At 42.1% G+C, this 23,865-nt stretch overlaps 1 protein-coding gene across 5 annotated transcripts; it reads left to right on the top strand.

Moving 5' to 3' along the window:
• Positions 1–204: 204 nt before the first annotated feature.
• Positions 205–23,154, top strand: MFSD1 (major facilitator superfamily domain containing 1). 5 transcript variants are annotated; one of them, XM_023623228.2, is made up of 16 exons: positions 205–542; positions 2,336–2,388; positions 3,308–3,420; positions 5,158–5,200; positions 5,539–5,606; positions 7,173–7,281; positions 11,278–11,380; positions 13,336–13,434; positions 13,890–14,001; positions 15,143–15,199; positions 15,533–15,689; positions 16,942–17,039; positions 18,336–18,448; positions 19,938–19,985; positions 21,162–21,219; positions 22,427–23,154. In XM_023623228.2, the coding sequence occupies exons 1-16, from the start codon at positions 404–406 to the stop codon at positions 22,428–22,430; spliced, it is 1,374 nt and encodes a 457-aa protein (XP_023478996.1). In that variant the 5' UTR covers positions 205–403; the 3' UTR covers positions 22,431–23,154. The 5 variants fall into 5 exon arrangements, with proteins under 5 accessions (XP_023478996.1, XP_023478999.1, XP_023478997.1 ...); XM_023623231.2 differs by lacking the exon at positions 3,308–3,420 and having other exon boundaries at positions 293–542; XM_023623229.2 differs by lacking the exon at positions 22,427–23,154 and having other exon boundaries at positions 298–542; positions 21,162–21,223.
• The last annotated feature ends 711 nt before the right edge of the window (positions 23,155–23,865 follow it).

Raw genomic sequence — 23,865 nt, 5'->3', positions numbered from 1 at the left:
TTCATCAAACTGTTTTTAAAGGATCAGTTCCTGTCGACGTCTCCATCTAAACCGTGAACCCTCCGAGGTCCGAGCACCCGGCACGCGTAAGTACGGCGCTTAACCCAGCGCGACCCAGGACCCCAAGGGGCTGCGCAGGAGCAGGCGGCGCGCGTGCCCGCGTCCTGACGCCCCGCACCGCGCGGGGGCGGGACCCGAGCCCGCTCCGCTCCCGGCGGAACCCCGCCCCGCAGCCCGCCCCGGCCAGCTGCGCGCCGGCCCGGCCCCGCCCACCACGTGCCCACGGCCACCCACGTGAGCGTAGCCCCGCGTGACCCCCGTGGCGTCACGTGCGCCGCGCCGCCATGTGACCGCACTCCGCCCTGGGCCGGCCGCTGTCGCTCGTCGGTGCCCGGCCGGCTCGATGGAGGAGGAGGAGGAGGAGGCGCGGGCGCTGCTGGCGGGCGGCCCCGGCGCGCCCAGCGCGCTGCCGGCCCTCTGCGACCCCGGCCGCCTGGCGCACCGGCTGCTGGTGCTGCTGCTGATGTGCTTCCTGGGCTTCGGTGAGCCGGCGGCCGGGCCGGGGGCTGGGAGCCGAGCCTTCGCGGCTCCCCGGGAGCGCGAGGGCCGCGCCGAGCGCCCGCGGCTATGCGGCCTTCGTGCAGCTTCTGGCTGCGGCTCCTGGGCTCCCTTCCTTTCCCTTCGCGACCCCACCCGACCCTTGGACGTGCTAGCTAGCGGCGTCCCGAAGGTGGGGGCAGGGGACCGAGCCGGGCGCGTTTGTCCCGCGCCTTTGCTCTCCAGGAAGTCCTAGAGGCTAGCAACTCGGGCCCGGGGCCGTAGACGTGAAGGAGCCCCTGAATGGGCAAGGTTCCTCTCTCAGGACACTTTGTTCCGAAGGAATTCAGGAAAGTTTAACTGTCTCCTCCTCTTTTTTGAATGAATAATTTGGTAGTCCTTCATAGGTGTGTCACCCTCCTTGGGGAAATGTAGGAGTCTGTCTGTCTGATGGCTTCAGTGGGTAGATGTGTCCTCTGCCTTTCCTCCACTGTGAAGCAATCTTTCTGGATTGGACTTGTGGTAGGCTTGGCGGTGTTTGGTTTCGGTTACGAAGTCTGATGACTATGAAGGCAGTTTCCTGAGATAATTTTTAAAACATCTGCCTGTGTTTCAGCGACATGCTAATGTCAGTATTTGGTGTCAAAATAACGAGTTTTTCAGGGGGCTCACTGGAACCAGTGTAATCAGTAGGTTTAGAAATACTATGGTGATAACTTTATGCTGGTGATGGAATATATAAGTAGGGATGAAGGATGCTTTGAGCTTTAGTTTCTTGGCGGCTCTCTCTGTCCCCCTGCCCCCTTTGTGGAAAGATCATGCTCATCCATTAACCTTAAAATATGACATTGGTATCTCTTATGACGATTAAAACAGGAATCACAAATTTCTAGGTTTAGGAACGAAAAACAAGAACAACACAAAACACTTAAGATTGCCGCTACGGCAGCAGGCAGATTATTTTTGGTAAATTATAGTTATCTGCCTGGGTTTCAGACACCAGATTCATACTTTTCTAGTGACAGTTTTCCTTGTTTTGAACCAGTAGCTTCTGATATGTACTCTAGAGAGAGTTAATGGAGAAATGGAGGCGGTATTATCTTGTGGCCTGCAAAAATCTGTCAGTTATATTGCTTTAGAAATAAATCTGAGCGCGTGAATGTCATACCTCTCTCCACTTCTTTCTTACTCCCCAGCAGACATTATTATTATGTTTCAATTTAATCCTTTACACCTCTTTTTTGTCTTCATTTCTTCATTCTTGGTGGTGTCTTCGCTAAATTATTTGGTCTTGAGTGTTCTATTTGTAGAGTTACAACTCTTGTTTCAAATATTGGTTTAGTCACAGTAGTTAAACTCCATTTTTCTGCTGTCAAAATAAGTGATGACTTCAGGTACCTTTGCTAGGAGAGTGTCCGTGAAATGTTTAGCGTTTGTGTTTTGCTAGCTTTAAATAAGGGGGAAGTATAGCTGCTTCGTGAGGATGCTAATAATAGACGTTATGCAGCATGATGCAAGTCAGGTGGAAGAACAGTTAGTTGTTGGTTAGCTTCGTCCAGGTTCCCAGGATTTCCTCACTAATGATTTGTAAACCATCGGGCATGTTTTCTCTCCTTGTGTTTGGCTACAACCTGGAAAATATTAGCGGACGAGGAAGTGGTCCAAAATGTTTCCCTGGTGTCAGGCCCCGAGAGCCTAATGTAAACATTTAAAATCACCATTTGAGTAGTAATTGCAACTTGAGACTTGTGTATGGGTAGTATTATTACTGTAAACGATTTGCTCTTCCTTTTTCTAGGCAGCTATTTTTGCTATGATAATCCTGCTGCGCTTCAGAGTCAGTTTAAGCGGGTAAGTTGCTTTTTCACCTTTGTTCCTTTCGTTGACTCTGGAGCAGGTTTAGCTGTGGAGGCGTCGTCCCGTCACACGTTGCCTAGTCTGAAACAGTCTGATGAATCTGTGTTGACATCTCTGGCCACCAGATCTGTGCAGCAAGGAGTGTTCTTGAGTTGGAATGACTGGCCACAAGGAATTCATTTACGGCACTGATGACTTGATGTTGTTTCACACCTTAGATAAATAAAGTGCTGTTTCTACAATATTGCCAAAAAATATTAGCAGATTTTTGCTGCATTTCACTCTTGCATTGTGTAATTATCTGAATGACAGATGATTTGGTAAGATAGCCTTTTGCTCTCTTAAATAAGTTTTTGTTGTTATTTCATTTATTAAATGTGGGTACTGATTGCAGAGTATTGTTTATATCAGTATTTTAGTCTGGTTTTAAAAAATTATGTTTGATGTTTAAAGTTTCTCCTGTATTTAGATAGTTTTTTTCTTTCTAAGTTTTTTGCTTTTGGGCAGGGAGAAATGCATGGATTGGTCCTTCACATTCTAGAATGAAAGGGAAAAAAGAAGTTGGGAGTGGGTAGGAATAGGCTAGGATTCCCCTTTTCCATGTGGGGGGAGCCCCAGTACAGGTAGTCTATGGGGAGTAAGAATAGAGAAGACACAGGCAGATGCAGATGGAGGTGCTCCTGTAGTGGGGGATCTGATCGATCCTGGACTCCACGAAGCCTCTGAAATGGCATGTGGACTCAGGGGCTTCCCAGGGTTCCCAGGTGGGGCCATGGCCCTCAGGAGATTCTCAGAGCACTTAGTGAGCACAAATGATGAAGAAACTCCTACCCTACACAGGAAGAATGTTGTCATTGTTAGTTGCTAAACTTAACTGTTTGGAAAAAAATAGTTTTATTTTCTTTCCATATAGGATATGCAGGTGAATACCACGAAATTCATGCTGCTCTATGCCTGGTATTCTTGGCCCAATGTAGTTTTGTGTTTCTTTGGTGGCTTTTTGATAGACCGAGTGTTTGGAATACGGTAAGCTTGAAAAAAATCTCACCTATGGGTAAAATCTGATTATTAGGAAAACGCAGAACTAGATTAAGGTATTTCTAAAAAGAACTGAATAAACGCTGTATTGATTATGATAATCTGCTTTATTATTTTTTTATGATTTTTTTTGTCTCTGGAATTGGTTTTTGAAACTTGGTGTTTCAGTTAAGGTTGGGATGAGTAAATGCTGCTCCCGGAATAAGGTAACTCAGTTCTCTAAAGGTAAATTATGCCCTCACTTGGAAGCAGGCATGCCAGGGTCTGAATCCCATTGCTCCCACTTGCTCAACTTCCCAGCTCCTCGGAGCTGTTGTAGCTTCCTGAGCTTCAGTTTCCTTATCGGTGAATATGGACGGTAATTCCTCCCTGACGAGGTGGTCGTGAGGACTGAGAGAGGTGGAGGTTCAGGGTTTGCACGTGCCTAGTATCGGCCTCTTCCAGCCCCAGAGAAATTTTCTCTTTCTGCCCTTCTTTGGACATGGAACTTTTTGTGACCGGTTCTGTTAGATGCTGAGGAAGGAGTAGCACTGTGAGCTCTGCCACTTTTCGTCCTTGTGATCGTGTGTGGTGTTAGTGTGTCGTTAAGAGGAATGTAGACTGGGAATGTTTTCAGAAGGCAGAGGGCAAAATGACGAGTTTTCCAGTCATGTCTGGTGGAAAAGAATTGAAGAAACTGTAAGTGTTTAGATTTGGGGACTAACTTTTAAACATTTTGAAGAGTTAAAGGAGGAATTAAATTTATTTCACTTGGTGTATAGGGATAGAATTAACCTGAAACTTCACGGGGACAGATTCCACTTAGTACGATGAAGACTTTGCTTGGTCGGGTTGAGAGCAGGGGCCGTGAATTGCCTTGGGACCACGGTGAGTTTCTAGTGCTGGAGAGCATTCAGTGAAATGTGGTATGGCCATTTCACCAGGATCTTGAGAGGGGTTTGAGTTTCTGAAGACGGTTTACTCCCCACATCTCTAAGGACTCTTCTAATGCCGGATGCTGTCACTCTGGGGAAACATTAATCAGATACTCAAAGTGTGCAACATTAGAGGCAGATTTCTGGTTGTGTTAACGTGGTTGGTATTTGTCCTTTTAAAAATAGTTTTTAGTTATCAAGAATTGTAACCACTTGGGGCTGGCTCCGTGGCCCAGCGGTTAAGTTCGCGCGCTCCGCTACAGGCGGCCCAGTGTTTCGTTGGTTCGAATCCTGGGCGCGGACATGACACTGCTCATCAAACCACGCTGAGGCAGCGTCCCACATGCCACAACTAGAAGGACCCACAACAAAGAATATACAACTATGTACCGGGGGGCTTTGGGGAGAAAAAGGAAAAAATAAAATCTTTAAAAAAAAAAAAAAAAAAAAGAATTGTAACCACTTAATTTAGAATTCCTTAGAATCAATCCTAAACTTAATAGAAATTTTATAATGTCTCTTTTTAAATGGGAACCCTGGAAATTTCTTAAAAATTATTTAGTAGGTTTTTTTAAGAGGTGATAGTAGCTTAAATCAGCATATGCCATTACTGAAGGCTCTAGAATCCCCTTAGAAGTCAAGACTTGTATAGATTAGCATTCAGCCTAGGAAAGCTGCTCACTTTAGGGGCAGACCAGCACCTCATTTTCTTTCCTTGGAGGGAATGCGGAGGGGTCAAAGAAAAGCAAAGTGAATTTTTACTGAAGGACTTGGTAACATCCTTTTAATTTACTCTCTCTCTCTCTCTCAGATGGGGCACCATTATTTTTAGCTGCTTTGTTTGCATTGGGCAGGTAAGAAAGGCCTAAACATTCACTGTCATTCGTTGACATTATGTGGCAGTGATTTTTGAGTTCTTGTCTAACTCCGCCAGCAAAGATATGTTTAATGAATGCCTACTTAAGTAAGCAGGGTCTGTGCGCGCCCGTACAGCATACCACAAGGCCGTGTTAAGCACGGTCCGTGCGTGCCCGTGCAGCATACCACAAGGCCGTGTTAAGCCTCGAGACAGACGAGCAGTGACATTCACTGAGAAGGAACATTACCACTGTTGTGGAAGTTGTGACGCATTGTAAGTTGCTATTTCTCTTGCATACCTTGAGTTTATTTTTGCACTGATTCTGCATTCTAGGTGGTGTTTGCCCTGGGTGGAATCTTTAATGCCTTTTGGCTGATGGAATTTGGAAGATTTGTGTTTGGGTACGTTATGCATAATTTAATTTATTCTAATATATTATTGTTTTAGTGTTCATCTATCAGTTTATTAAACATTTACAAAAACTTGTCTCTTTTGGAGAATTACTTCATATCCTTGAAATCTAGCTACATATAAATAAGGCTGTTCATTAGTTGTCTTAATTTTCCTTTAAAGTAAGCAGCGATGTTGAGTGGGCATGGTTGACTGTGTGTGGGACTTGAATATTAAATGCTTCCCCAGGAATGACAGTCTCCTGCGTGTTTGCTGTTGTGTTGAAGACTCTGGTTTAAACCTCGTTTAGAAAACTACAGACCATCGATTTCTAGGCTGGTGACTCAGGAAGATTTTGCTCTGTCTTAGTGGGTGAGGCACAGGTCCTTTTGGACGCTGTCAAGCATCTTGAATGAGCAACCAGTAGACCGATTGCCTCTCATGAATTTCGTGTTGTTCAGTGAGCCCATTCTGAGTCCAGCCTTGGGCTTCCTGCCCTGAGGGACACAGATGACGTAACTTATTCAAGCTTTGCACAGGTACCAGAGACATGTAGCCATATGTGAGATACCCCAAAAAGTGCTCTAAGTGAGAGAGAAAAAATAAAATGTACATAAAAATATGAAAGGGATTCAGAGATGGAAGTGTCGTTGGAAGTGGCCTCATGGACCAAGTGGGCCTGACGTCAGTGTAAGATTTGGGTTAGTAGAGGAGACAGGAGATGTCTTTGGACCAGGACAGAGAGGTGAGGAGGGCTCAGTGTTAGGATACGGAGGAGAGGAAACGCCTAGCTCAAGGCCTGGAGCAGGGGATGATCAATGTGTAGAACTTACAGAAGGAAAGTTAAAACCCGGGCGGTAGGAGAATGTTGAACATGGAGGGTATCGGCCTGAAAAGACGGAATATCTGTGCTTCCATAAAGTATGGACCACTCTCCCCACGTGAACTTTTTATATGGCATAGATGGTGATGTGGAACTCAGACTCCTTTTATTGCCTGTCGTGGGTATCACTGCGGCATGTCAAATTCCCCAACACTTAGCAGTTTAGAACCACCGTTACCTTGTGTGTGCGGGCTTTGTGGGTCAGGAATTTGGATTCCTGGGTTCAGGGTACAGCAGGGGCTGCTTATCTGTGCAGCTGATGTCTGGAGCCCCAGCTGGAGAGATTTGTGGAAGGCTAGGGGCTGGAATCATCTGAAAGCTCGTTGACTGTCATGTTTGGTGCCTGGGCTGGGATGACATGAAGACCAGCACTGCGGGCTGCAGCACCTAAACGTGGACTCTTTCTGTGGCTCGGCTTTCTCTTAGCGTGGCAGGCTCAGGGTGGACTTCTTACGAGGTGGCTCAGGGCTCCAAGTGTGAATGTTGGAGTGAAAAGGCAGATGTCACCTTTTATGACCCGGCCTTGGTGTCACACAGTGCTGCCCCGCCATGTTCTGTTCGTTGAAGCCATCACAAGCCCAGCTGGATGCAGGGGAGGGGCATAGACCTTTGATTAGAGGGGTGTCAAAATTTTAAACCTGCTGCATTGCTGACCGTGAAAAGCTGTGACTTTTCTTCCTTTCTTCATTTTTAGGATTGGTGGGGAGTCCTTAGCAGTTGCCCAGAATACATATGCTGTGAGTTGGTTTAAAGGCAAAGAATTAAACTTGGTATTTGGACTCCAGCTTAGCATGGCTAGAATTGTAAGTATGATAAACCTAATGAAGCCCAACAGCAAGCAAAAGATTGAATGTTGTGATTATCTCTTAAAAATTTCAGGATGAAGTGTGTTTGCATATGATACATTAGGTACTGATTTTTAATATTTTTCTCTAGACCATAGTATAGCATTTACCTTACTGTAATTAAGGCGTTTCTAACTGTATTTAACTTGGGGTACAGACTAAAATGGCTAATTGCGCATTCATTAGTTCAGAGAACCGGCGCAGTGGGAGGGATCTTACAGGTTTTGTCGTCTGATTTCTTCCCCCATTTCGGCATTGCTGCTGTGAAAGTCTTCACGTACGCTCCCCCAGGCTCTGCGTGCCGTTCGCAGTGATTGGAAGCTCGCTGTGATGGGCGGCCCATCTTCTCCGGCTAACTTCGTAGAGCTCAGCCTCACACAGCGGTGAAGGGCGCCTGCGCGAGTAGCGTGACGGATGGCTCTGACTTTGTCCTCTGGTTAATGTTCATTTCCTCTGCTGTGCGCCAGCGCTTTGCTTACTAAGGCAGCTCTTAAATTCTTGGTCATACATGCTCATTTTCTGTGTTTGTCTAAGCCGCATGATGTTGGTTTCGGGTGCCTGACCGTGGTGCTCACACCTCTCTGGACTGAGCACGGGTGGCCACTGCTCCTGGCATTTGCACCGTGGAAAGGATCATGGTGTTTTAGGTTTTGTCTGAAAGACCGCACCCAGGAGAACAACATTATGCTTTTATTAATGCAACCTGTAGGGTGTTCTGACCGTCCCAAACCCCTTTAGGTTTTCTCCTCATAAACTCCTATGAATAGAGGTTTTTAAAAAAATCCTTACCATTAAAAATCAAGCTTTCCAAGACTAAGAAATGGCATGAAGATGCTTTTAACATATTTTAGGGAAGAAGAAATCCAGTACAAGAAGTTTTTAACGTAATATTTTATTGTTCGAAATATTTAACACCTATGTATGTTGAATAGATTACATTCCTATATTTTTGTACCTGTGGGTTCTTTTTAATTTTTCGCTGTTATAAATGGCACTGTTGTGTAACACTCTATAAAACTTGTCTGCGTCTCTGCTTGTTTCCTGAGGGCTAGCTTGCTAGGCATGGAATTATTTTTGAGTCAGAGGGTTTATGAGGGTTTCTTAGGACTGTTGACACATATTTCCACATTATCCTCTCAGAGACATTCAAATCCCCATCCATGGGATATGAGAGAATCCTTTTTATTATAGCTTTGACAGTGCAGGCTATTATTACTTTAAAAAAAGTCATTTTATCAATTTGATAGGAAACACCTAAATATTATTTTAACTTGTAATTCTTTGATAACTAGTGTGGTTTCCCATATTTTCTAAGTTTTATCCACAATTTCTAAATGTTATTCCCATATTATCTAAATAATATTCTGAGTACTTCATTAATGCATCTTGTGCAAGTCAAGATATGCCTGGCAATTTGTTGATCTTGTTGTCTAGTAACTCCTTAGAGAAGGAGCTAGGATCAGTTGAGCAAGACTCATTCTCAGTGACATCATCGTGGCTACTAGAGATCTTCAGGTTCTTTTCTGTGTGACCACAAATCAGTTGTTGTCCATTCAGCTGTGTCCTGAGGCGCCCTCAGTTTTTAGAAAGGAATCTCGAGCTTCTAGGAGGCGGGTGGGGCTGTTGGAGTGGTGGGGAGACCTGAGGAGGCGGTGGGGTGAGCCGAGCCCGGGCAGCCAGGGTGGCTCTGCTTACTCTGCCTTGTGTGTTTAGGGTCCTTGTGAGATGCGGGGACCAGAGGATCCCATCACAGAGCTGCGGGGTAGACGCAGTCATGTTTCTGCACTTCTCCTGTCCCTGCGCATCCTCAGGACGGTCACAGAGGCTCTGGCGTTCCTTCTCTGTGACTGTTCTCTTTGCCTGAGCTGTCAGTTTGTTGGAGTTTAGATGCGTGAACTGTGTTCATAACACCTTCAGGTCGTGTACTTCTCATTTTTCTTATTATTCAAGTCTTAGTTGGGGCTTGAAAGTTCAGCACCCTTTGATTTTCCTTTGTAATTTGTTACTTTAAATTAATTATTTTGACAAATATTTACTGCATACTTGCTAAGCCAGGTCATGTTAGGCATTTTAGAATTAAAGGATTATTTAAGGTGACATCCCTGCCTTTGAGGAGCTTGTGTTTTTGATGACATTGGGGAAGGTTTCCTGGAGGACTCTGTTTACCTTCTTGCTCATCTGAGTAGTGCCTCTGGCTAAGTGTGTTGTAGGAAATAGGCGTGTGAAATTAGCTGCTGTGTTTGCTGTGAGAAGACTGTTGAGGATTGTTCCATCCTCAGTCTTGAGAGTCTGGCCCGTCAGCAGCATTGGGCACGGTTGACATTCCCCCTCCTGGCTTTCTCCTCTTGGGTCCAGGACACTGCAGTCCCAGGGTTCTCCTCTTGCCTTTCTGTCTGCTCCTCCTCTCCCTCTTTTGCTGGTTCCATCTCAGTCTTCTCACCCTTTAGATGTGGGAGTGCCCCAAAGCTTGGTTCTTGGATGTCTTCTCTTCCACACTCACTTTCGTGGTGATCTTATCTACCTTTGAGGTTTTAAATAGCATGTTTTTGCTCCTGAATGTGTGTCACTTGTCCAGATCTTCCCCTGAATCCCACACCCATACATGCAGCTTCCTACTTGACGTCTCTCCTTGGATGCCTAGTAGGTGGATCACACCTGACATGACAGCACCTAGCTCTCGATATCTACCTGCCATCCGCCACCCAGCACAGGCGCTGGTTTGCTCATGCTCAGTTATAGGCAACCCTTTTCTTCCAGTTACTCAGACGAAAACTTTGGTGTCATCCTGAAATGTTCCTCTTCTTTTTTCCTCCCATACTCCACGTATTTTCTCTTGGCAAATCTAACTGTTAGCTTTACCATCAGAATATATCCATATTCCGACCACTTCCCACCATGCCCACTGCTAACCACGCTAGTCTGAGAGCCCTCGTCTCTGTTGCGGATTCTTGCAGTAGAGCCTAACCCATAGCGTTGCTTCTGCCTTCCTCCCCACTTGTAGCCCGTTTTGAATATAGCAGCCAGAGCGAGTCTGTTAAAACATACGGGATCATGCTGCTCCTCGGCTCAAAACCTCAGTGTCTTCCCATCTCACACAGAATAAAAACCAAAGTCCTTGTTATTACCTATAGCTCACCTCCCCACTATTTCCTCCCTGGGACCTCATCTCAACCCCTCCCCTCTTCATTTGTGCTCTTCCAGCCTCTGCCCTCCTTGCCGTTCCTCTTGGGGCCTGTGCACTGGCGGTTTCTTTTGCCAGGATGCTTTTCCCCCAGGTCTCACAGCTAACTTCCTTCAGGTTTTACTCGAAAGTCATGTTCTCATTGATGCCTCCACCCATTTATATTCTCCTTCCCTGTTTTATTTTTTCCTTACTTTTTAAAGCACTTACTGTGATTAATATACTACATATTTTACCTCTTCCATCTCCCGAAAATATAAGCTCTATGAGAGCTGGAAGTTCTTCTGTTTTATTCTTTATCACATCCCCAATACCTAGAACAGTGACTGGCATGGAATCAGGCCTCAGTAAGTGCTAAATGAGTGAAGATATTATCCGCTATACCTTTTACTGTCTTACAGACATTCAGAGTATGACTTTTTTTTTCAGTTGTCAATACTAGGAAAAGCTGTGCATTTTCTGAGCTAAGGTTTATTTTTGTCGTAGTACCCTGTGAGTTTTGTAACTCAGCATATTTCATTTTTGCTTTGGTTACTGGGAAGTTATTAGTGTACTGTGCTATTTTGAATTCTAGCATTTTCTATAAATTGGTATTTTTTTGTGTAGTAATCTTATCTGCGGCTTTTGTTTTTTCCCTTGTGTTTTTAAGAAAATTTATCTCTTGTTTAATCTGGATCCTACTTGTACCTATTTCTTCAAGCCATCTCATATCCTTTTTTCAAACGAGGCAGAGATATAAATGAAAATTTTGTTGATTTTCCCTTCTTTTTCAGGGCAGTACCGTGAACATGAACCTTATGGGATGGCTGTACTCTCAAGTTGAAGCTTTGCTGGGTTCTGCTGGTCCCACAACCCTTGGGGTCACACTTATAATCGGTTAGTGAATCTTGATGTCTCACGTTTTCTCTTCTGAATGCATGTCATGGGAAGTATTGTGGCAGTGGAAGGAACGCTGGAATTGGGGTTAGACCACTTCAGTTAGAGTTTGGCCTGCACAGTTCACTAGTTCTTTGACCTAATTAGAAATAGTGAATCATTCACCACCCCCCCCCCTTTGTTTTTGGTGAGGAAGATTGGCACTGAGCTAACCTGTTGCCCATCTTCCTCTTTTTGCTGGAAGAAGATTGTCCCTGAGCTAACATCTGTGCCAGTCTTCCTCTATTTTGTCTGTGGGACAGTGCCACAGCATGGCTTAATGAGCGGTGTGTAAATCCATGCCCAGAATCTGAACTCGTGAACCTGGGCTGCTGTAGCGAAGCATGCAAACTTAACCACTATGCCACTAGGCTGGTCCAACCCCATTTGTACTTTTATTTCCACTTCTTACATTGGAGGATCTTTTCCCACCTCATCTACCTCAGTGTTGTCATGGTGAGCAGAGGGGAGAGGTGTGTGAAAACTCTGACGACAGTCCGGGAACTTAGGCCCGTGAGGTGTTCCTTGGTGGTCTGTGGCAGAAGGAAGATTGCTTCCTTCTGATGACATTCAGTTAGGACGCCTGTAGAGCTTAGATGTTACGGGATCAAGGGTGATGTGATAAGGCAAGAAACCTGCTGGAGCCTGGGCTCTGGTCCTGGCTCTAACTGGTTCCGTCATTTGGACAAGGAAGTTTAACTTCCGTGCCTCATTTTTCTTTTCTGTAAAATACAGGTGTTTGACCAAATCTCTCTAGGTCCCTTCTGGCCCCAGGTTCTCTCAGCGGAGGCTCTGCTGTGCCAGTTGCTGGGTGTGAGGCCCTCTGGGTTCACCACCTGTGCCTTTTCTCTGAGCAGCAGGCTGTCTGGCGAGCCCTGTGGTGTACAGGTGGTTGCTTGCAGAGGCCTGTGGGGTGTCAGGGAATGTCTGGTGCCCTCTCGCCTTCCTTAGAATTCCTTGGGACAGCCTGGTCAAAGAGGGCAGTGGAGAGGCAGTGTCACACTGGCACGCTCCTGTCATGTTCTTTGCCTTATTTAAAACCTCTTCCTTCCTCTGAAAGGCTCTTCTGGATTCCTTCTAGTTCCCTCTACCATGGAGAATTTGAGAGTTTTAAAGAATTTTAGAGCCAGAAAAGCCCTATGTTGTCATCAAGTCAAAGCCTCTTATTTACAGACGGGGAGGCTGCAGCCCAGAGAGGGGTCTCTCTCCATACCACTCAGCTTGTGAGTGCCCGAAGCGGAACCTGTGTCTACTGACTCTCACTTCAGCACTTTTTCAAGTGGACTCACATAGTATGTCAGCCAATTAGGGATTCATTTATTTTACTAAGCTTCTTTTTAAAATTCTTTGTAAGTGTAAACTTTATTCCCTTTTTCTCCTGCTTTACTTTACTATGAGATCAGCATTCGTGAGTCATGCTGAATGCTCAGGGAAAGAGAGCCTGAGCGAGCCGTGCTGCAGGGAGGCGGGCCCCTTGGGCTGCCAGGGGCTGGGAGCAGGGGTTGCAGACTGTGGGAAAGAATGAGAAGGAGGCTCAGGTATCCCAGCACCGGACTTTGCCTTTGGAATTTGTTTCCTGACATCCATCAATAATTGGTGTGCAGACTGAGTTCAGAAATTACGACTGATTTGCTAGCTGGTTATCAGCTTTCCTGAGTCTATATTCTGCATTGCAGACTAGACTGGTGTGTTCTGGTCTTTCCCTCTCTCCAGCCGCCTGGTAGGTAACGCTGCAGTAAGGCGACTGCTGGCGGCCAGTTGAGTGCTGTCCGTATGCAGCTCCTCCCTGTCAGTCCTGTCTGTCACTGAGCTTTCACGGGCATCCGAATGCAGGTCTTCTCTGTCAGCGCAGTGTGCACCTTTTCAGGAACCTTCAGTCTAGTTCTCTTTAAAAAATCTCTCTGTTTTTGTTATAGGGGGTATAACGTGTATCCTTTCCCTAATCTGTGCCTTGGTCCTTGCTTACTTGGATCAGAGAGCAGAAAGAATCCTTCATAAAGAACAAGGAAAAACAGGTAAGTATAAATGCAAGAAAAGTGGGGCTTTGGGGAATTATGTTGTTTTTGAGATAATTTACAATGAGATAAGTTCCTAGTGCAGTGTTATAAACGTAGTGAGGCTTAGTACATGTCTTGTGTCTTTTATTTCCAAATCTGTTTCCACTTGTCTAAGTTTTTGGTTACATTTTCTTTCTCCTTAAGTGTTTTTGGCATAATTTACATTCTTGATTGTACTTTGTATATTTGCAAAATGATGAGTGTTCCTGAAAGGGAGCAGGAAGTAGGTATCAGTCTTAGGTTTTGCTTTTTCTAATGTCTTTTTAAGTTATCCCGCAAACTATTTCCAATAATTTACTGAGAATAGTATTTTTTAAAACTGAATGCAAATGTTAATCACATGATAAAAGAAAAATCTTCTTGACATAGATGTGGACGGTCACGCCCACACCCGCCTCCCTTCCTTCTCCCAGGTGAAGTTATTAAGTTAACTGATGTGAAGGACTTCTCCTTACCCCTGTGGCTCATATTTATCATCTGCGTCTCCTATTACGTTGCCGTGTTCCCTTTCATTGGGCTTGGGAAGTGAGTATTCTCTAGCATTCCATCTTTGTTGGTTAAATTATAATCACAGCTCAATCACAGAAATGTAATTGTTTTTAGCTGTAAATCTTTCTTCTCTGGTTATAATTTATATTTACACAGGAATTGTTTTACATCTGGGACACAGCTGATTTTCTTAGCTTAAGGTTTACTATTGGTTTTTTTTTTGGAAGAGCAGCCCTGAGCTAACTACTGCCAGTCCTCCTCTTTTTTGATAAGGAACCCTGGCCCTGAGCTAACATCCGTGCCCATCTTCCTCTCTTTATATGTGGGACGCCTACCACAGTGTGCCATGCCAAGTGGTGCCATGTCTGCACCTGGGATCCAAACCGGAGAACCCCGGGCTGCCGAAGCAGAACGTGCGAACTTAACCACTATGCCACTGGGCTGTCCCCTAGTATTGGTTTAATACTTTTATTATTCTTTTGAAGAGATCCCTAATAACAGTTTTGATTTATAATGTAGATTTATTTTAATACTTGATTTTGGATGTGTATTCTTCTTCACTTCCCCTTTATTCCCTGGTTAGGAGTCCTCTGATTGAGAATGGAGATGTCGTGTTGTCTCACGGCGACTGGGCACACTTGCATTTGCTAGGACTGTGGTTCCTCCAGACTCAAATTCAGGGTTCAACGCAAATTCTTCTTTGCTTTATCTTCTCCCTCTCTCTGCTTTTTCATTGGCATCTGCTTAAGCAGAGCAGTGTGTGAGTGTGTTTGTGAGGATGCGTCTTGTAATTATAAGCTTTAAATTCAGGCTGTTGTTTTAAATAATTTGAAACAAGCCCCCTATCTGTTATTTAGCGAGGAACCTATTCAGTGCTGCTTTTAAGGGAAAGAAGCAGTCGCAATTTCTGGTAGTAATATATTTGGTTTTCTGAAAAATTTGTACTGTTTGCTATATATGTAAAAGGGAGAAAAACTAGGCATCAGTATATTTTATTTAGTTGAAGTTTTTATGTAAACACTAAACCTTTAGCTGATTTCTTGAAGGTGAATATCAAATAAGGTAGGAAAACAGTATCAAGAAGGCCTAGTTATTTTTATTCAGCTTTATTTTGCCTTTATTTTTTAAAAACAGCAGTTCTCTCTAAAGTGTTTATTTCTCTCTCTCTTTATTTTAGAGTTTTCTTTATAGAGAAGTTTGGATTTTCATCTGAGGCAGCAAGTGCGATTAACAGGTATTTCATTAATTCTCTAAGTGCTTATTGTGTCCATAGCCTGGATCTTTAATTATAGCCAGTTTGAGACAAAAAAGACTTATGTGATGTAACATCCACTGTGAGGCCAAGACTCTGGTGGGACTTGAATCCTGAGTGGCCATCTGTGCATTAATGGAAAACTGAAGAAGTCTTGCACCGCTCTTCATATTTCTGTTTACTGATGACCGTTTTAGGCTAATGTTAAATTAATGAGCTAGGGTTTGCTTTGCCTGATGGTTTTAGGGACTTTGTGCATTTTTTTTTTTTAGCTGTGACATGTTTTATTAAATATCTTGTGTGTTCTCTGGACAGTGTTGTCTATGTCATATCAGCTCCCATGTCCCCAGTATTTGGGCTCCTGGTGGATAAAACAGGAAGGAACATTGTTTGGGTCCTGTGTGCAGTGGCAGCCACTCTTGCTTCCCACATGATGCTGGCCTTGACGCTGTGGAACCCTTGGATTGCTATGGTAATGTCTCCATGAGCACCTGGGGGCTTGGGGCTTCAGCCAGGACTCTGCGTGCATGTCCGGAGGCACAGTCAGCTCCTCCGATGGAGTGCTTATGACAGTGCAGAGAACGATAACTTGATTTCAGTTTCTGCAAAACATTTTCAGAGTATCAGTATTAATATTCACGCATAAGGTGCTTGTCTTTTCATTTGTCTTATTTAACAGAGTGATCTTAATGCTGACATAGAATTTGAAATAAAGTAGTCTTACAAAAGCCAAATGCTTGTTAGTTTAATTTTTGTTTTTTGTATTTCATTAAAAGAAATAATTCCATCATAGGTGACCAAAAAAAGCTGTCGGCCCAATATCCATGGTTTTGAATTCTTTTGTCTTTGACTCTTAGTAGGTCAGAAGTGATAGTGAATTCATCAAGTTTGTGTTATTGTTCTTCAGAATGTCATTTCTAAGACCACAGGCTGAAATGCTGCGTTTCTTCCCTGTATATTTATTTGTGCACTTGGTGAGAATTCTGGAGGACAGATTCCTAGAAGCGGAAACGCTGTAGCGGAGGCTTTGCACATGTAACATCTTGATAGATACTGTGAACGACAACTCCAGTAACTGTCCACCTATTTAAACTTTGCCAGTAACATATGAATGTGTCTGTTTTTAGTGTCCTTGCCTGTGCTGGACATTGGCATTATTTTAATCTTTGCCAATCTGACAGGTGTAAACGATCTTATTTTAACTTAAATCATAAGGTTTCTTTTTTAATTGAAGAAAAAGTCAGCATTAGGTGATGTTTAACAACCGGTGGTGGTTGTTGGTTCTCTGCCCTGCTCTCCATTTGGGTGTTGATGACCCAGAGGTAAGATAATGGACTGTTGGTGTGATGTTGTCTTGATGGCTTAATTTGTAATTCCTAATAAATACTGGATAATTAGCTTGCCTGAAACATTGGTAATAACTTTTGGCAAATTAGTTTTATTTTCTTGCTTGGTCATTGACTGCACCTTGGGCCCAGCTAGTTATATATATATATGCATATAATATAAAATGGTTAAAACAGTGTGTGTGTATTTTGTCACTAGAGACATATTGTTAGGGCCAGGACTTTTTTCTGTTAAATTTGAGTTTTAGCCTAATTGCAATAATATTTGCATGAGTATTTGTATATTAGTTATTATGTTACTCTTGCTCATCTGCATCAAAGGAAATTTACTTTTGGTTCATATAAGACTTTTAGCTTTTTCCATGTTGCTTTCTGTAGTGTCTGCTGGGAATCTCTTATTCATTACTTGCCTGTGCGTTGTGGCCAATGGTGGCATTTGTAGTTCCTGAACATCAGCTGGGAACTGCATATGGCTTGTAAGTATTTGCACCATGGGTCATGTGATGTCTTTCTGCTGTATCGATTTAACTATCATATGGAACTCCAGGTCTCCTGAATCTGCTCATCTTCAGGCTTCTGGGATAGCTCTGACCCTGAAAATACAGTAGTCTCCCCTTATCTCTGGTTTTGCTTGCCGCAGTTTTGGTTACTCACGGTCAGCTGCGATCTGAAAATATTAAATGGAAAATTGCAGAAATAAACACATCATAAATTCTAAAGTGCACCCTGTTCTGAGTAGCATGATGAAATCTGGTGCTATCCCGCTCTGTCCTGTCTGGGACGTGCATCATCCCTTTGTCCAATGTGTCCATGCTGTATGCGCCACCCCCTTTAGTCACTTAGTAGCCGTCTCAGTTATCAGGCTGACTGCTGAGATGTTGCGGTGCCTGTGTTCAAGTAGTTCTTTATTTTACTTAATAATGGCCGCAAAGCCAACTTTATTATTGGTTACTGTTGTTAATCTCTTACTGTGCCTAAGTTATAAATTAAACTTTGTCATAGGGGCCGGGCCCCATGGCCGGGTGGTTAAAGTTCCATTCACTCCGCTTCGGTGGCCTGGGGTTTGTGGGTTCAGATCCCGGGTGTGGACCTACTCCACTCATCAGCCATACTGTGGAGGCATCCCACATAAACAGTAGAGGAAGACTGGTTAGCTCAGGATGAATCTTCCTGACAAACAAAACAAAACTTTATCATAGGTATGTATGTATGTATAAGAAAAAACAGTGTATATAGGGTTTGCTACTATCTCTGGTTTTAGGCATCCACTGGGGGTCTTGGAACATAGCCCTCACAGTTAAGGGGGACTAGTGTAACTGGAAAAGTCAGTTAATCTATTAATGGTATTATTGCGGCAACAAATATTCCAAGCCTCCAGCAAGAGGTCTGGAGTTAAGCTAACCCGTAAGAGGCGATTGCTAACATTACCACCCCACTGCCTGTTTGTCTGAGGGCTTCTCAGTGAGGAGGGGCGCTCCGGTCTTTGGCCCAAAAGGGCAGGAACAGGAAACCATGTGTCTGGTTGGTATTCACATAGCCCTTCCCCGCATTCAGCAGGAAGGTGTTGAGTTCATACTGCACTCAGTCAGGCGAGCTCCCTGGCCTCTGAGCATCAAGTCGAGTAGTGTGAACTGATCAGGCCATCCCTGGTTGCAGACCTCTCTCAGCACTGAGTGTGTGTAGTTCCTAGATAACTGATGTTTGTAGTGAGTTGTTACTCTGTGTGTAAAGACTTTTGAATTGAAATGTGTTTTTGTATTTCTTAATTGTAGCATGCAGTCCATTCAGAATCTTGGGTTGGCCATCATTTCCATCATTGCTGGCATGATATTGGATACTCGGGGTTATTTGTTTCTAGAAGTTTTCTTCATCGCCTGTGTTTCTTGTAAGTGTGCCGTGCGGCAACATTTAGTTTTTTTTAGTACACAGCAGCATGTTCTCGTTTATACTTTTAGGTTTTTGTTGTTATTGTTCTCTTTACACCTCTTTTAAACCTAGTCCCTAGGATGTAGCTCTCAGACTTGCCTAATTCTTAGCCTGTGCCTCAGTTTCCCAGCTGGTGACGTTCTAGTTCTTTGAAGATTCGCAGGCATTTTTCAGGAGATTGCTATCCCTAAAGGCAGTAACGGAATCTGCTTCATATTGTTTTAAATATTTATAGTTTTTAAGAAACATTTCCCCCTTGAAAATGGAACCATTAGGAGGGTCCTGAGTGTGTCTCTGGTGTGAATGTGTGCAGTTGGTGTGATTTACATGTGAGTGCTCATGGTTTATTCACTAGATAGTTTTAAATTGCTTCATTCTTTGTCCCATTATTTAATTTTACCTGTAATGATTCATTGGTTAAAAATAGGAAGCATTAGGAAACTGTTGAAAACTATAAAAATAAATCAGTATTTTTTCATTGATAGTCTTTACCATACACATAAATTGTGTTCATCTGAAAAAAATTCTCATATGACATATCAAGATGTCTTTTATACTTTGATAACGTGTTTAAAATGACAAACCCCAGGGATGATTTTATCAGACTTCATTTCATTTATAGGAGATACCACATTTGAAGTATAGATAGTCTGTATTTGCAGATAATTGCTTATGAATAATGTGAACGCATTTTATTATCTCATAATTTTAGAAGTAAGCCCATCAGATTTTAAAAATAGATTATTTGTTTTTGAAAACTGGGTCATATAAGAATTCAAAATACTGGGTCATGAAAGTGTTTTGTCTATTTTTGATGGTGCAACATGTGGTTTGATTCAGTCCTGAGTTCCATATATATTTGGTTCTCAAACACTGTGTCATTTAAAAATGTTTTTGTTGCCATATTAATTTAGATTGTGTGCCTCACTTGTTAAGGTAAAAAGCCAAGCACCGGACTTGGTGACGTCTTCAGTGGCTCTGGGCATCTAATCACCATGTTCTAATGTTTGGTTAATTTGTAAAATAGACGTCGTGTTTTCAGACCTAAAACCCACAAAGGATTACTTCTGTTTGGCTCTCTGTAAAAAGATCAACAGTCTAGGGGCTAGGAGGAGTTTTTGGGAGGTGGTGGGAAGGGCCTGTGCTTACAAGGGGAGAGGGGAGAGAGGGGTAGGGCTGACCTTGAGATGGGGCGGCCCTTCTCCTGTGGGGGTCTCTGCTTCTCTGTTTCTGGCCCTGCCATCCCGGGGCTCAGGTAGCCCATTGAGAAAATGGTGTGTAACTTATTTTTAGTGCTTTTTGGAAAAGAATGTGAATGGTGTTTTTATTTGTAAATGTAAGTTAATAAAGATTTGATTTTGTGTAAGGTTTACTTTGTAACTGTGCTTACGTAGGAATCATGAGGAAGAACTAAATGTTCTTTAAGGCCCTGTTTTTTTCACTTCCAGTGTCACTTTTGTCTGTGGTCTTGCTCTATGTGGTGAATCGTGCCCAAGGTGAGTAGAGTGACCGGGGTCGTGTTGTGGGCTCCCTGATTGTCTGCATGCCTCTTTAGAAGCCAGTGCTTCAGTTCATGTAGGAATGACACTGTTCGTAGTGATGGAAACACAGTTCATTTTGTAACATAGAATTTTGTATTCTGGACCTACACATTTATTAAAATTATTGTCATGTTCTTTCTGGCCAGGTCATTTTAAATTTTGTAATATAAAATTTTAGATGTTCTTTTCATATTAGCATAAAGAAGCGTGGCATTTTTTAAATAACTTAAAGCCCTTCATGTGTTATTGTCTTATATTTAAAAAAATAAGTAAACAAATTTATAGCTGTTTTCATTTCAAGGTTGAAAGTGGTTAATATAGAATGAGAAATTACAGATTTTTTTTTTGCTAATACATGCTACATGCATTTTTGGTTTTTGCTTTGTTCTTTATAAGATTTTGATGTTACGCTTAGTAATTTTTCTAACTGGTTTGCCCCCAAAGTTGTCATGTACTTAGAAGGATGTGTACACATGCTGTTTAAATAATTTCAGGTCATTTCCTTTAATTTCTCTTAATTTTCGGTATTATTGGATATTAACACTATGTTTCAGTTAACGAAACCTAAGGCAGTATGTAAGTACAAACTAAAAAAAAAAAAGCTAAAATTAAGGAGTCATTATTTGTAATATATAAGGATTCTTTTTTTTTTAAAATTGTGTTTATTTAATTAGTACCCTACTCTTTTTTTTTAAAGATTGGCACCTGAGCTAACAACTGTTGCCAATCTTCTTTTTCTTTTTCCTGCCTTTTTTACTTTCTCCCCAAATCCCCCCAGTACATAGTTGTATATTCTAGTTGTAGGTCCCCTAGTTGTGGCGTGTGGGACGCCACCTCAACATGGCCTAATGAGCAGTGCCATGTCTGCGCCCAGGATCCGAACCCTGGGCCGCTGAAGCGGAGCGCACGAACTTAACCACTCAGCCACAGGCCGGCCCCTATAAGGATTCTTAAAAAACACGTTATTTGGTTGGAATGGTTCCAGGAGATAAACGTTTTTTTTCATCTTCCATAGCCTTTTCTGATACTTGAAGGTATATCAGTGCAAATGTGTGTGTGTGTGTGCATGCATGTTTAAATTTTCCTTACAATAGTTATATTGAAAAGATTGTATGCTTATTTGTATTTTAGGTGGGAACCTAAATTATTCTGCAAGACAAAGGGAAGAAATAAAACTTTCCCATACTGAGTAAGTATTGAAAGAGAGAAAAGTTTCTTTATTTTGAAATTTTAAACATTAGCATTTTGTTTCATGATATTGGGTGTGAACTTTTAAGAAATTAGTCTTTTTCTTGAGTTTTGAGAGCTAACAGTTATCTTTGGAACTACTATAATTCTTGTTTGTATGGGAAAATTTAAAAAGGTGGATTATCAAGTGTTAAATTGAAGGGTGAAAAAAAAAGAATTGGGTTTTAAATTGCCCTCTGAGAGAGGAAGAAAGGTCTTTGTCTTAAGTCCTTGTGCTGAGCTCACCCTTCTGTTCTCTCTCATATTTCCTTTTTCTTAACTTTCGTACTGACATGCTATTCTGTGTTCTCTGACTCATTTGGAACAGATTAAAGTGGATAACGTGGGGTTTAAGATTAATATTTTTCCACGAGTGTATGCTAAAATAGAATAGTGATTCTATTTTCTGCTATTTCTAATTTTTCTAGATGTTGAATTTTTTGTGATTTTAAAAATTCGTTTGTAAATATACACCATGTGACTGAATTTTGAATAGGTTAAAATCTGGTAGAGCAAGGCTGTGTTTTTGGGGGTGGTTCTTGGCCATCTCAGATTCCTTTTTAACATAGTAATTCTTCTAGAAGTACACCTTAAGAGAATAATCAGAAGTGTTCCGAGTTTTAAGTATCTTTATGACAGTCTTATTTATTATGTCAAAAAATTGGAAACAAGATAAATGTCCCAAAGAAAGGAAATGGTTAAATATATTATAACACATCCATATAGTATGTTGTTAAAATCGTGTTTTAGAAGAATTTTTAAAGTCAGAGATACTGAACGTGCCGTAGTTAAAGTTAACAAAAGATATAAATGCAAATATAATATCCTAATTTTGTTCAAGATAAGTACGCAGGCAGGTGTATTTCTTAAACCCGTTGCTTGTATATAATAGAAAAAAATACTGCAAGAAAAATCCTCAGATATTAACATTTCCTTTAAATGGTAAGGTTACAAGAATTTTCTTCTTTGCTTTTCTTTGTTTTCCAATTTTCTGCATTGATCCTGTGTTACTTTTATGATCAAGAAGAGGTAGTTAAAAGATTATCCAGGAAAGTGTTTAACTTTTAATATTTGGCACTACATGTTTTATAATGCTTATATGATTTTCATTTTGTAAACCAGATGGGGCTTTGTGTTGTTTTGATAATTTATTGCATTATGTTTTGCAGATGAGACGTTTAAATGACTGTGTCGTGAGAATGGGCTGCACACATCATTGATTTAAAAACCTCCATTTTAAAATTTTATTTAGAGTTTAGTCATTAAGAAAAATAATGGTCTGGAAAGTTGTTACATTTATATTTCAAAGGCGTCTATTTCAGAGCGTATGCCTGTGTCTTTTGCATTGTGTATTGCTGAAGAATTCTACTTTGGAGGAGACTAGTCAACAGTGGAGTTGAGAAAATTGCTCTGAAACGTGCAGGTAGACTTCAGGAAGGACAGTAAATAAAGACAGGAGAACATGGGATCTTGAATTGAGATAGTTTTCACAAAGTATATCTTAGGCAGATGGTCTTTCCTTTTTCTTAAAGCAAAAAAACAAAAACCCTTTGAGAGGATAGAAGGGATGTTTTGTACAGAATGAACAGTGGCATTTTAATAGGCATTCCCTTTTGTAGTAGGGAATATTTGAAAGATATTTTTACGAAGGCTCTTCATTTTCACAATTAGCAGATGGTGTTGTGCTCCTCTTAGTTCCGAGAGGTTGCTGGGCAGGGACCCTTGTGAGCCACTTTCTCTCTCTGGTTTTGAGGACCCTAATCACTTAGGGATGTAATTTTGTGGTACAAACTTTTTGTATGGTTTTTTTCTTATAGTCTAATTAATTACAAAAACTTGTCCTGTAACTTAGGATGATTGCATATCTTCATGGATAAATAAAAACACTGCAAAAGGAGTTCTTGTCTTCTACCTTTTGATTTTTAAAAAATATTAAAACACTGATTTTAACTCTTGTTTATGTTGAAGATTATCTCTATACGAAAAATCTAAGTTGGAATAAAGAAAATTTGCCTAAAGTCATTGAAAGGTTATGGGAATAGCTTTTTCTCCAGAGTAAGACCTTAAGTAACATTTATGTTTTTCACATTAAATAAAATATGGATATGAAATTTCTCTGACAAACTTGAACACTTTTTCTTTCCCTCCCCAAAGCCCCAGCACATAGTTGTATATTCTAGTTGTAGGTCCTCCTGGTTCTTCTGTGTGAGCCGCCACCACAGCATGGCTGCTGACAGGTGAGTGGTGTGGTTCTGTGACTGGGAACTGAGCCCAGGCTGCTGCAGCAGAGCGTGCTGCACTTTAACCTTGAACTAGGCCATCAGGGCTGGCTCTAAACACGTTTTAATTGACTCAGTCTTAGCATATCATATGTTAAAGTCAGGAAGTTCTCACTGTCTGTCGCTCTCTGTGGACACGCAGATGTTTTAGACAGCAGCTGTTCAACTCACGTATTTAGCTGATTTTGTTGTTTAAAGTGCATGGCATAACAGTGTATGCTTAAAAGTCCTGGGACAGATTAAAAGTGCATTCCTTATTCCGGGTAAGTTTATTTACATGGGTTTTCTGATTTACAGTTTGTGTGTCATTATTCAGTCATTAGTTCTTG

This window comes from Equus caballus, chromosome 19 (assembly GCF_041296265.1).
Source record: "Equus caballus isolate H_3958 breed thoroughbred chromosome 19, TB-T2T, whole genome shotgun sequence".
NCBI lineage: Eukaryota > Metazoa > Chordata > Mammalia > Perissodactyla > Equidae > Equus > Equus caballus.
The sequence above is the reverse complement of the archived record's forward strand: the minus strand, read 5'-3'. Positions and strand labels throughout refer to the sequence as shown.

Bases quoted from the DNA above. Each gene is read 5' to 3' on its own strand.
- MFSD1 (XM_023623228.2), top strand. From the start codon at position 404: ATGGAGGAGGAGGAGGAGGAGGCGCGGGCGCTGCTGGCGGGCGGCCCC. The intron at 13,435-13,889 runs GTAAGTATAAAT...TCCTTCTCCCAG, and splicing joins TAAAGAACAAGGAAAAACAG to GTGAAGTTATTAAGTTAACT. The intron at 18,449-19,937 runs GTAAGTGTGCCG...TTTCACTTCCAG, and splicing joins CTTCATCGCCTGTGTTTCTT to TGTCACTTTTGTCTGTGGTC.